At 35.6% G+C, this 14,408-nt stretch overlaps 2 protein-coding genes across 2 annotated transcripts; one reads left to right on the forward strand and one right to left on the reverse strand.

Moving 5' to 3' along the window:
* Positions 1-5,259: 5,259 nt before the first annotated feature.
* On the forward strand, positions 5,260-8,455 carry LOC104119950 (F-box/LRR-repeat protein 3). The gene is made up of 2 exons (XM_033652506.1): positions 5,260-6,864; positions 8,012-8,455. Exons 1-2 carry the CDS (start codon positions 5,260-5,262, stop codon positions 8,453-8,455), a joined length of 2,049 nt encoding a protein of 682 aa, XP_033508397.1.
* Positions 8,456-9,864: 1,409 nt separating this feature from the next.
* LOC104119951 (uncharacterized) lies at positions 9,865-13,940 on the reverse strand. The gene is made up of 5 exons (XM_009631586.4): positions 13,419-13,940; positions 11,262-11,312; positions 10,974-11,036; positions 10,824-10,892; positions 9,865-10,530 (listed from the first exon to the last, which is right to left on the reverse strand). Exons 1-5 carry the CDS (start codon positions 13,755-13,757, stop codon positions 10,264-10,266), a joined length of 789 nt encoding a protein of 262 aa, XP_009629881.1. The 5' UTR covers positions 13,758-13,940; the 3' UTR covers positions 9,865-10,263.
* Positions 13,941-14,408: the final 468 nt, after the last annotated feature.

A 14,408-nucleotide genomic window follows, 5' to 3' on the forward strand; every position in this document is an offset into this window, starting at 1 on the left:
CTCTAAAATAGTCAAGAATGAATAAAAATGGCTAACTCCTGAATATAAGCTTCTTTCCAGGCAAGTCACATCTGTGAAATGCGACTTGCCTTATTATTTCCAGCCAAAACAAAAGGCAATACTAGCATTTAGTAAATCGGTCACAACGTTCTGTACAAATATCCAAATGATGAATGGTTTACCTTTTTAGAAACTAGAATCAAAGGGCTACAACTTTTATGTTTTGATCATCTCCAAATTCCCTATAGATTGCGATATATAATCTTCCAAAGTCAGCCATGTGCAGTAGAAATTTCTTGCAATGCACACTGCCGGACAAAAAGACTACAGTACTAGTCTTCTGTAAATCGATCATAACTTTCTATACAAATGTCCAAATGATAAATTGTTTACCTTTATGGAAACTTGACGCAAAGGGCTATAACTTTCATTTTTTGATCATCTTCAAATTCCTTATATATTGCGAGATATAAGCTTCCAAATTCAGCCATCTGCAGTAGAAACTTCTCGCGATGCACACTGTTGTAGCCAAAAAATCAGCAATTACAAATGGCCTAGAAATGGTCTGAAACTCGTCCGAGCCACTCGAGACCCCGTCCGAATATATCAAAAAGTCCTATAATATAATACAGACTTATTCAAGGCCTTAAATCATATCAAAAAACACCGAAACGACGAATCGCACCTCGAATCGAACTTATGAGTTTATGAAATTTTCCAAATTCTATATCTTGTGTCAAAACGTATCAAATCAATCCAGAATGACTTCAAATTTTTCATGCAAGTAATAAATGATATAATGGAGATGTTCCAATTTTCATAATCGAATTTCGACCCCGATATCAATAAAGTCAACTTTCGGTCAAATTTTTCAAAAATCCTCTATTTTCCATCTTTGGCCAAAATGCGTCGAATTGTCCTACGGACTTCCAAATCCAAATTCGAACATATGCTTATGTACGAAATTATCATACAAAGTTATTGGAATCATCAAATCTCCATTCCGGAGTCGTTTGCACAAAAGTCAAACTCCGGTCAACTCTTTTTACTTAAGCTTCAAAAATAAGAATTGTTCTTTCAATTAAATTCTGAATCTTCCGAAAACCAAACTCGACCGCACGCGCAAACCATAATACATATTACGAAGCTGCTCGATGCCTTAAATCATTGAATGTGACGTCGATTCACAAAACTACAAGTCGGGTTGTTACAGTATGTGAATAGTTTTGTTAGTAAATAGGATTCAATATCTACATGGGGATTCAAAAATTGTAGTTATCAATGCAATTTTGGTAACCACAATAATTAATACAATTCAACTAATACCATTAGTTTCGACAATAACTCTATTCAAACCAAACCAGATAGTCGCACTAGTAATAAGTTGTTCGTTCACTGACAGGATTCTTTAGGCTAACTAAAATGGAGGATTCTTTAGGCTAACTAGAATGTAAATAATTTCAGTGGGTAAATTATTAGGTTAATTAAGATTCTTTTTTTCAAATACTGGAAAAAATACTGCTAATCTTGATAGAGATTAAGCCTCTTTGGATGGAATATTGGTCTTACTATGTCCCAAGAAAATTCATACGAAATGGTTGTATTGAGAACCATATCTCAAACCAGATATTCTCACTGGTTGGATCAAGAGTTCATGAATAGAATTTTCGGTAAACGAAATTGATGCTTTGAAAATAGTAAAGACTTCTTTGAGGAGTGTAAAAGATTTATTGTAAATTGGGATGCAAATTAAATACATGGGAACACAATTAATAAAACCGAAACCCTAACCCTAACCCTAAAGAAATTCAAACCCTAAATATAACTATATAAATACAACTACATTATTAATCTCATCATCCAAATCATCTACTCTATTTAAAATTCTGCGAAAATAACAATGGAAAGAACTCCAACGAAGAAAACCATCGATGAACTTCTTCATGATTTTTCGGTTAACCACAACATCATGTACCAAGATGTAAGAAACCAATTGAAAAAGCTGAAGACTGAGGCGAACTTGTTGCTGCTTAGGATGACGCGTGAAATTGGCGTCGACTACGTAAAAAGGCTTTTTCTTGATTCCTACCCTCTTACCTGCTGTTACGACATGTTGGAGGAACTGCTCGCTGACCAAAATAAAGATAACGATAATTCTGTTATCGTTATAAGTAGTGACATTGAAGCCGCCTCTAAGACATCAAAGTCTGTCAATCAAAAGATAGAGTAGAGTTATTTTAAGAAGATTGGTATTTTAAGTCTTTTTGTTGTGCATGCCATATTTGTAGCATGGTATGCTAAAATTATCTTATGTTAGGTGATTAACTTCCAAATATTATTTGGAATATGTTGAAGAGTATCAATTAATCAATAAAAATTATGCTTATTTCGTATTTCTTTACCCACTGCTTCCTTTACTTTTGGTTTTTATTTTTTACTTCATGTTCAAAAATATTTTTGCTTCCTTTAACCGCTGGTTCCAAATATTATCGAGCCAAAAGCAATACACATTTTTGATGTATAAATATAGTGAAGTTCTTTTCCTTTTTTTCCCCTCTCTCTCTCTCCTTCTCGAATCATTTAATAGAAACATTTTTCATATCCCATATTACATTTATGACAAACGAAACTAGTACTATTTGTGATCTTTCCTTTGAAGATTTTGTTGGTACAAGATGTTGGATTTTAGCTTATGACAAATATAATGAATAAAAATAGTAGTGCGAATTGAACAAAAAGTTAAGAAATAATGCATTGTACCCCATTTGAAATACGATGCATGTACAACACTAGCGAAATGCAAACTTCTACAAAATGTACAAAATGCAGATTTTTTTTTCTTGGAATAATTTGCCTGAAACAAGATCGAAATGCTAAAGAAGTCATAAATTTCAAACTTCATAAATAATGAACAAAATAAACATGAAATAATCATGGCGAACTTCATACAATACTTGATATTCAAAATGCAAAACAAAGTCTACATCTCTTGCACACCAAAACTTATAGCAAATACTTTTCTAATATAGGAGAAAACAAGAAATAAAATTGACATAATTAGTTTGCAACATTTTATGACAACTTCATCCCAATAAATATTTTCGCTAACATAGAAGATGAAATTGCACTTGCTGCATTTTTATTTGTTACCACTTCTTCACTTTCTTCAACAGCCGAGCTTGAAGATGGCTCTTTCTCTGAGCAACTTGTTGTTTGAAATTTATTGAAGGCTTCTAAGGGTTCATCATAAAATTGGAAAGCTTGGAAGTAGCTACCCGCGACTCTAACAATCATATTAACACACTCAGACCAACATCTGTATAATCCCGGCTTCTTACCACAAAATAAAACAAAAATCATCGATTTGAGAATTCTTTTACCTTCAATTGATTTTTCAAATTCGTTGAACGCAGATATGGCCACATCATGAGATTTGAAAGACAGGAAGATGCTACGCTTATCCCAATAACCATAGGAGAACATTCACTCCATATGTAATATATTCCTGGCCTTTTACCAGAAAATACAACATACATTTTTGAAGTACTATTCTTCTTCGACTGCACCATTGTTGATTCTTTAATCTATTCATTCACACTTAGAAGAACATAGGAGAGTAAGAGATGAAGAAACAATCAAGTATTAGGTTTGTTTAAATATTAGGACTTTGAAGAGAGTTGTTTAAATATTAGGACTTTGAAGACCTTATTATGCGAAAGATATACGAAATACACAATCAAGTATATGTATATAGATGAATAAATTCAAAATATATACGCGTATACTACCAAAAGAAAAAAGATGAAAAAATACGTTTATGGGAAAGAGGGTTTGCATGCTTGATATTTTTCATGTATTGGGAGTAACGGGAAGGACAATTTTGGTATAAAATTAGCGCAAAACCCCTAATTTGGGTGTGATTTTATATTAATAGCCCTATTTGGGTCATTGCGGCAAAAAAGAGTGTGGTAGAAAGGAATTTTCCATACTTTTAGTTGCTTTTTCTCCAATCTCAATATCTACGACAAGTTATGCCTATATTTCCGTTTGGACTTTATATCATATTCTTACCTCAACATCATGATATTTTATTAATTTCCGCAAAGTTGGTTAACTTTTACAGTATTTTGTTTTCTTCTTTTCTTCTTTTTGTTTCACCTTAAACGCTTTAGTAAATGTAATCTTCTATGGTTTTACATTGTGATTCTAAATTATTTCACACTATACATGAGAAATCTCCTTTATAAATCCATCACTAAATATACCGTTGTTTTAAACAATTGTTAGTTATGGGGTGTATTAAGTATTTGATCTTCCCTCTTTTATTTCCGAGTTTGTATTCCCATTGGTAAAATTCCAAAAACAAGTAATTTTACTTTTGTTATTTTGTCACTCAATTGTTTTTCATTTTTAGTAACCATTAACGAACATATTAAGTTAATATTGATTACCTTCTTAGCTCTCTAAATAACATTTTATTTTCATTATAGGTAATTGAATAAGATATGAAAAAAAATACTCCATTAAATAGATGGGAAATTCGATAAATTATATAGTGTAAAATATGGGACGTACAGAAATAATAGTGTGACTAATGATCTGGTGTACGTGGGGAAGGAAGACAAGGAGATGTTTATCTCCTAAAGTTAAAGTAAGAATTTAATATGTTTTTGCATATAAGTAGAAGTAAATCAAAAGGGCTTAATTGTTACTCCATTAGAATTTAAACTGTTAGGGGTGGTTTGGTTCGAAGACAGTTACGTGGGGATAAGTTATAATGGGATTAGTTATATTGAGATTATTTTTTATTGACTGTTTTGTATTGATCTTGTGATTGTCAATATTACTGTTTTATCGTGGAATAACTTATCCTGAGATTACTATTTCATTCTCTGACAAATATAAGTTATCTCAATACTATTTTTAATTCAAAGATAACTTATCTCATGATTAGTAATCAAATAAAAAATAGGCGATAAATTTTTATGACAAAATTATTTTTGCTTATGCATAGTACCAAACGACCTGGTTAGTGCGCGGATCTCAATTTTAAATTTCAAAATTGAAAGGGATTAAATAAAACCCCATCCTGTTATAGTTGCCCAGCTCGCCCACAGATAACGTGAAAATAAACCCCACTTCAACTTTATTAGTAGCCTCAAGTCCGGATTCTCTGTCAAAGATTGTGGAATTCCCAATCATCTCCTTAATCACTCGATCCAATCGTCATCCATATTTTGCCCTAATTAGCTGAAATCAATGGCGATTAATTGCAAAGATTTGCCTGAAGAATGCTGGGAACTGATATTCAATTGTCTCCATCACCAATCCGACGTGGAATCATTTTCTTCTGTGTCCAAGCAACTCCTTGCTCTCACCAATCGTCTACGCCTCCACTTGTCTGTAATTGACTCCACTCTTCTTATCCACGGTACAATTGCTAAACTCATTCGCCGTTTTCCGAATCTTAAATCGATTGATCTCAGTAATTTTCGTGGTGAACTTGATCATGTTCTTGTTGATCTTGCCAATTCTGTCTCCTATACATCCAATCTTGAACAACTTGAGATCTCTAATCAGAAACAGTTACCCGTCAAGGGTTTGAAGGAATTAGGGCGTAAATTGAAGGATTTGAGGGTTTTGAAGTGTAGCGATCTCGCTCTTTTACGTGATCCTGATTTGTGTGCTATAGCACAGTCGTTTCCGTTTTTGGAAGAGCTTGATATTAGCTATCCTAGGACGAAATTTGATTTCAATTTGATGAACAGAATCGACGGTGATTTGATCGTGACTGATGCTGGGATTGGGGTTTTATCGGTTAATTTGACCAATTTGCGTAAAATCAGTGTTTCTGGGAATCATTTTATTACTGATAATTCCCTTGTTGCTTTGTCTATGAATTGTTTAAATTTACAAGGCATTGAGTTGGAGCATTGCACTTTGATAACTGTAAACGGGATCCTCTCTATGCTACGGGCTTGTGCTGCTTTGAAGTGGATTTCAGTGTCTGAGATTCACATTCCTCGATCAAGTCCCGGTTTTGAATGTTTGGCTACTTGCAGCCGAACTTTACAGACACTCGATGTTTCCTGCTCAACTATTTCGGATGAATTCCTATTCTTGGTAGCCAAGGCTTCTCTCCCTCTATCTAGGCTTTCGCTTTGTGAGTGTACAAATTTCACATTATCTGGTATCTCTTCACTTCTGTGCGCGTACCGATCACTAAAGTTCTTATCTTTGGTTCAAGTAGTTTTCTTGACTGATGAGACTATGAAAGATTTATCCCAATATCTTCAAAGTCTTGTTACCATTAATCTCAGAGAATGTCTGAAATTGACCATTTATACGTTCTTTACGCTTGCAAGAAATTGTCCTTCACTAGAAACCGTTAACATGGAAAATACTTGTTTGGGAATGACGGATTCATTTCATAATGGTGTGAAGAACACAAGGATCAGAGCTGTTATTTTGGCAAATAACTTGTACCTGGATGATGACTCTCTCGCAAAAGTTGCTTTAGTGTGCCCCAACTTGGAGATGCTTGATGTGTCCTCGTGTAGAAATCTTACAGAGGCAGGTATTGCTTCTGTTCTAGAGGTGTGCAATCAAATGAGGGATTTGCGACTTGATCACTGTTCAATGATTACACATATCGGACAAGGCACTGAATTGCCTAATCTTGAGGTAATCAGTGCAGCTGGTTCAGCGTTAAGTGACAAAGGCCTGGCTATTATTGGGAGCAGATGTTCTCGCCTATTGAAGTTAAACTTGGAGAACTGCAAAGGAGTGACAGCAGATGGCATACATGCATTGGTGAAAAATTGTAAATCATTGCGAGAGATAAACTTGAAGAATTGTCCTCAAGTTAGTATCAGTTCTCTAAATAGTATGGTATTATCGTCATCATCGCTAAGGAGAGTTATTCCGCCTTGTTGCTCTGCTTTTAGTGATAGCTTGAGGGGATTTTACTTGCACCACGGATGTCTAGTGTCCTCAGGCTAGTTTTCCATAAGACAAACTATTAATGGCGTCTCTTTGATTTCAACCATCTTGCATCTCCTTTCCTTTTTGTCAATAGTGTCATATAACACTGATTTTTCTTCTTCTTTGATAATTGTAAATTTTGATCAAAATTAAAATGCCGATGCGATTATTTGACATTGAATATGCAGTATGTCGGTATCTATATAAATTTGTTTTATATCTGCACACAACAATCAAACCTGCTTCCTCCTCAGCAGGGTGCCAAGGGTTAAAGATGAAAATCTTAAGAAAAAGGAGAACTGGACAAATATTCTTTGATAGCTCCGGTGCAGCTTTATTTACGGTTTCATTGTTTCGTATTATTCAAAGATTTTTGCTCTTAAACAGACCAATAGGCAAAGAGTGTTTAAGTTTTAGTTAAACTGTAAAATTCTAAGGCATCCGATGCATCCTGTATTTACCAGTTTTTCTCGTTCTTGTTAACCAAGTCCAGATGATGAATTCTGCCCGATCTTATTCGTTGAAACTGGATCCTCTATAACTGGAAATAAAGGACTAGCCTGCTATCATTATGGATGATCTTTTTTATAAAGTATAATCCTATGATTACGTTTTGATTCTTTAGAATTTTTATGGGTTGGATATTATTTGCATTATTTTTGGTAAAATTATAGGATTAGATACGATTTGATGTAAAACATGTATAAATTATGTGCTTTAGAAATGCAAATAACATAAGCCACGCAAATCATTTCCTGTATCTCTATCTTTTTATAAATTGCAGAAATTTTAGGGCCATTGTGTTGAGGACTTGCTATACATATTGTATCCAAGACTCTCTCTTAACACATTTCCTCCATCATGATTTATTCCTGGTTTGTGATGGCAGTGATCAGCATTTCTATATATAGTTCTGGATATGCTTTACAGTAATTTTTGTAAGCAGTAATCTGTATGAAGTTCAATGTCTCGCCTTCCACTCATCTTTTAGATCAGCATGATCAACACATCTTTCACCTTCATCTAGGACTTCATGCCATTATTTCAAAAGGAACCCTCAGAACTCAAAAGTCTCCTCTCACCCTCTTCTTGGAAGCTAAATACTGCAAAAGATTGTCCAGTTGCTAGAAAAAAGAGTTATACTCAGTCACACTCTTGGAGAAAGCTAATGGATATCAAGAAAGACTGTGAAGCACATATTTTATGGAATATAGGAAAAGGTAACCTTTCTTTTTGGTGGGATAACTGGACCAATAAAGGAGCTCTTGCCAAGTTAGTTCAACAGGGAAACAAGTTCCAGGAGATAAAAGTGGTTGATTTTATTGCGTACAACCAATGGAAGTTGGATAAACTCCGTGATACTCTCCCTTCTAATTTGGTTTCTCATATTCAATCTATCAAGATTTCTCCTGAAGAGAAGGATCTTCCTATCTGGCTCGCAAACCCCATTGGATCTTTTTCTAGTAAATGAGCATGGAAAACTTTTAGAAAATCTAGAGGCTCTTCCCTCACTACAGCTAAGATCTGGCACCGTAAACTACCATTTAAAGTATCTTTTCATGTTATGAGATTATTAAATGGTAAGCTTGCAACTGATGACTCTTTGATCACGTTTGGTGTTCATGGGCCCTCAAAATGTTATTGTTGCATCAATAGCAATATGAAAACTACAAATCATTTATTTTGTGATGGTGATGTGGCTCTAAAAGTTTGGAAATATTTTCAAGATGCTTGTGGATTGTCTATTAACTCTGGTGGTGGTATTCGGGCCAAATTCACCAGATGGTGGCTCATCAAACCACAAAACAAAGTTCATGACATGTTATTGCAATGTCTCCCCTCTGTTATATGTTGGGAAATATGAAAATATAGATGTACCTACAAATATGAGGGTATCAGAAGTTCAATTCATAGAATCATTGATCAAATTACCTACTTGATGCAATTGTTGCTTTCTACTAAATTTACTTCTCTGCCTTTTATGTCTTCTTTCCCAAGGATATGTCAATTGGTAGACATAATCAAACCTCAACTACACATTCTTCCTGTGAGATGGAATAAACGGGGAATTCAAATTAAATGTTGATGGTTGTAGCAAAGGAAACCCAGGTAATGCAGGAGGTGGAGGGGTGATAAGAGATCATCTCGGACGTTTGATCATGGCTTTCACTGTTTATTTTGGTAGTTGCTCAAACAATTCAGCTGAAGCTCAAGCAATCAAAACTGGAGTTAGATGGTGCTTAGATCATGGCTTCAACAGGTTGACAGTTGAGTCGGACTCTCTTATTGTTATCCAGATAATAAGAGGAGAAATTTCTACTACTTGGCATATAAAGGATGAGATCGCAGCGATTCAAGCAATGAACCTAATTGGAAATTTTCATTATGTTCACACACTCAGAGAAGGTAACATCCCAGCAGACCTCCTAGCTAATATAACTGAAGTGGAGAGGAAGAGTCGGTTCTTCACTGAGGCTATAAATCTTCCAAGGCGGATTATATCCTTATTGAAGAATGATGAGAAAGGGATGCCAAATTTCAGAATCAGAGTAAGAAAGAGGACCTTTATTTTTTATCCAGGCCTTTCTTGGTTCCTTTGTTTTGTGAGCTAATATGTTTAAGCAGCAACCTCCTAATTCTTGTTGGACTAGTCAAATTGTAATGGATGGACTTAGTCAATCCCAGCTTTACTCTCAGAGATTTGGTTTATGCCCCCCTCTATGTAGATCTTGACTTATCTCCAGTGGGGAGCTTTTCTTGTTAAAAAAAAAAAAAAAAAAAAAAAAACCTCAGTTGGCTTGATATGCAGATTCTGCTTGGACCTTGGTGGGAAAATATAGTAGCCGATTAAAATGTGTAATGAAAGAGTATGCATCAACGGAGCAAAGAGAGTTATGGTATTCACGTAATATGATCGACTACTATATGAAATAGTTACATTTTATCTCAAACTCAGAAGGAATGACGGTTGGCCCCAAAGAATCGGACATTGAAGAAACCTGTCAGAAAAGAATGTTACTGCAACTAATGAGTTAGGATCTCTAACCTACGGTTGACATCTTCTCAAGAAAAAAATCACAGATCCTAACTACCCTCAGTATCTTCAGGACTAGAAACCTGCGTAAGCACGCTCTGTGTGGCAAGAGGCGGAGGAATGTCCTTAGTTACATCTGACTCCATAAATCATACTATAACAGGGTTAGCCCTTACAAGCTATAGATGCTTCTCATTATACTTGTCTTCCTTTGCTGGAGGATGCCCGTGTTATGCTTTACTATATCAGTTCACCCCACAAAGAATTTCAGAGCTGGAATCCTCACCAAATGGAATATTGAGGTCTGGGAGTACAAATTTAGACTCCAGAGATGTGACATCTTGCTGCTCTTCCAGATATGATGGCAATATTGAGACCTTGTTTGCAGCTTTTTCCCGGAAGATGGGAATGACTGGATTACTTGGTAGGACCTCTTGCTGATACTGAACCAAACTCCCATCATATGCAACAGGTCTACCTCTTTCATTTGCCTGCTGAGGGTGCAAATCAAGCTGGAGAAAAGGACATCAAGTTAGTATACAATTTTTATTCTTCCATTCTTTCTTGATCTGTAGCGGAGATAAAGTAGGTAATCCTTGCTTATTCTTAGAAAATTCATCCAGAAAATCCATCCACATTAATGTTTAAACTAACATTCATCATTTATGCTACCATTAACTGCTGTTGATTCCCTTGCGAGGATAAAATTAATCAGTCCAAAAGAGTGGTGTGCATGAAATATCAAGGTTGCCTACAATATCATACAGTGCAAAATAGACCAGCCAAACAGATTACCGAATTTTACCTTCATTCTTTTCAGGTTTTGATTTGTATCCCTTTGTTTCTCCAAATTGGTGCGTACCAAAGCTAATTCCTGCATAGAGTGGAGTTAATTCAGGAACTTAAACACAATTCCACTATAAGGATAGCTAATCACAACAGCCAAGAAGAATACCTTCTTCAATTGCTTTCTTTCCTTAATTAGCAAGATCTCCTCTTCTTTCAGTTCGGTCAATGTCTGCTTGTCAGAGAAAGTGAAATAGGAAAAAATGAATAGGTAATTTTGTAGTCCTGGGATATTTGAAATGGAACATGTTTCATAGGGGGTCAGGCGCTTAATAAAAATCAAAGTAAAAGAAATGAAGCGACAGGTATTCCTTCAAACTTTCTTGCATATACAATGTTATACTTGCGATGAACTATTCTATCTTAATTAATAACTTAGTCGAGGGTTTACCCTAACCTTTTTCTTTCTTGATCTCTTGCTGGTGGTAGCATCACTAGTACTGTTAACCTGAAAGTCAAGCAAAATCAGTAAATGAATGATCTGTCCACCAAAAGCGCGCTCACTTTCAAGAAAATATAGTGTATAATAATTTTCTACAAAGAGAAAATATATATGAAAGGCATGTCGAGGGGTTTTAGATGGAAGGGGAACAAATTTTACTGCATACAATATTTAACAAACTATATCATGTCTTTAAAACATTAATCACAATGTAAACCAAAAACTGTTTGGGACAATCTGCTACCAACATGCAATCCTTATCCAACCGACTAAAGGAAGCTGAACCCATATATAATCAACAAATTTATCAGACAAAAAGCATAAGAAATGGGGGTAAATAGAGAAACTAAATTCATAATTTAACATATTATGTTTTCAACAATATCTGTGATATTAATTCCTACATTAAGGTCCCAGGAAGTAATATAAATAGGGACGGTAACTTCTTAATGAGCTAGAGACAGATTTGTGAAAGGACCACAAAGTTAAAATTCTTAGTGACGTTCTCCCATTAGAAGTTAGCTATAACACCCCTACGACTACTTTTTACACATGCAATTCTAATGAACCCCTTCACTAAAAAACACTTCTTTGACTGAATACTTTTCACTTCTACAGCTGCCACTTCTTGATTAGCTCGCCAAGTAGTGGTAAAGGTAAAACATTTATGCTACAATAAGGAGCTGTCAAGCCTCTATAACCTCTTAAATTAATTAATTAACTACAAGAAAAGTTTGGTTGTCTAACTTTTTTGACTGCGGCAGAAGGTTGTGTGTAAGCTGTACATATTTTAACAATTTCTGATATTTGTCTTACACGTAGCTTTAGTCTTTAGCTATAACCTTAGTAATATCACATGAAACAATTGACTACGTACATTTGTAAGGTGTCCCAAAATATTCGTTCTCATTTTCTGTCCACCAAATGGAATTTAGATTGAGGGTGTGAATAAAACGACAAGCTCATACGGGTAGATAACTAGATTCTGACCCCTGAAACCGCACTTTAAGCTCTCTCTACATCTAACTCCACTAGATCATTTCCTCCGCTTTCCACGACTACAATTTATAATAAACTGCTTAATCAGTAACAAACACTACTACCAAACTGAACGCATACCTATTTGCCGCGAACACACGCCATCCTTTTTACTCATCATCTAAATTCCGAACCACTCCCTTTTCTCCAAAAAATACAAAATTCAAATAGTAAAAAGACTTTAACGCCCCCACTAATCAGTCACTTGGGAAAACAAAAGTAACGAAAACGAGGACAAAAAGGGGTTTGACTAATGGAGGAGGTGGCTATAGTGGGGCTAATGCTTCTTTTGCAATTCAGTACCAAATCCAATGGTTCAAAAGAGAACCGACCCCGACAAGGACTGGGGACATCTGTTTGGTCACTTCATCAGGTCGGCTTAATTAAAGGGTAGTTCAGTCATTTAAGGACTACAAAAGTGTGACACGAAGACGCACACAATAATGGGGAGGTTCGGCTGGTGAGCAGAAAAGTGTGTGAGAGAGAAAAAACGTGAAGAGTCATTCAATCTTGTGCGTCTGACAACATACGTTGAAGTAAAGTCACCACTTTTCTCCTCCTGGTAAATATTCATTTTAATAAAGATATATAAGCTACAGTAATTTAGAATATGGAAAGTCCGGAGATTTATAATATGGCAGGGCACTTTGGTCAACACGCGTCGAATTAAACGGAGCCACCGTCTGCCCACCGGAAACCTTTTAAATTATACTCCGCTAATCGGATAAATTGACACAAATGGTTTTTTCCAACTGAAAAAACGGTGACAGGTGATGAGACCAATGAAACCACGTCTAACTATTGCTTCCAATATGGACGCGTTGAAAAGAATAATCCTGATTTTGGAAGCGAATTATAATCACGAGGAACGAATCGAATGACACGCCATATTTTTTAATTTTTTTTTCAAGTGAAGAACTTCACGTCAACGAACAACTCACCACAACCACCACACACCAACTCACTCAAACTCCGCCATCCACCGTAAAACAAACACGCAATGGATAAACTAATTTTATAACAGTACATGAAGCACACGCACATAAAGAGAGAGTGAGGAACAAACATACGAACCTTAGATCTCGTGCTACTGGGAGTTTTGAAAGGAAGAGGAGGTCCGCTGGACTCTTCGCAACCACCATCAACGGCGCCACCACTACCTCCACCACCTCCACCGCTGACAGAGGTGGCGCCACTCCAGGATAAAGGAGTAGTGGGGCTGGCACGTGGAGCCGGCTTCTTAGCATTAACAGAAACCGGTCTAGACCGGCGTTGACGCACAGTCCACTCAAGCGGTAAACCTGTCTTCTTTGACTTGGACGGAGACGGATTGACCTGGTTGAGACGCAACAGCAACTCAGCAACCACAGTGTCATCCATTATAGCCGCTGTAAGCCACTCCTCTTCAGTCATGGCTATGTTTTTCTTCAGTGGAAAGGGTAGAAAAAGAAAAGAGTAGGAGAGGTTGGAAAAGGACAAAGTGTAGGAGAAGGCAGAAGGAAGATGAGAGAGGAATGGAATGAGATTGTGGGGATAGTGGTGGCAAAGGCAAAGAAAAATCGGAAAGAGAAAGTAGCTACATTAAAAATAATAAATGAGCAGTATGACATGAAAGAAGTTATATATATACATATACTAACTAATTAATTATGTGAATACCGAAGTGCGTGTATGTGTATAAAATGTTTAAGGCATGTACATTATCCTCATGTTCTACTATGTGTAGGATTATATTAGATTTATTATTATTGTTGTTGTATAATCTGAATAAAAAATATTTTTATATTATTAATATAATTTGACATAATATGAAAATTTCTTTTTATTTTTAGAAGATTAAATATTTTATAAATAATAATTATTTTTAGTTAATTTGATTGTGTAAATTATTTTTAAAAAAGATAGTGTGCAAAAGTGTATACATACGCCAATTGACACGCACACTTGTGTTGGTGTTGAATGGAAGGCAACAATTTGGAAATGGGATGGACTTATGGCTTCTTTTTAATTCTCTTTTCTTTACATAAAATAAGCGATATTGGGACCCACCATTGACACATGGCG

This window comes from Nicotiana tomentosiformis, chromosome 3 (genome assembly GCF_000390325.3).
Source record: "Nicotiana tomentosiformis chromosome 3, ASM39032v3, whole genome shotgun sequence".
In the NCBI taxonomy this organism is placed as follows: domain Eukaryota; kingdom Viridiplantae; phylum Streptophyta; class Magnoliopsida; order Solanales; family Solanaceae; genus Nicotiana; species Nicotiana tomentosiformis.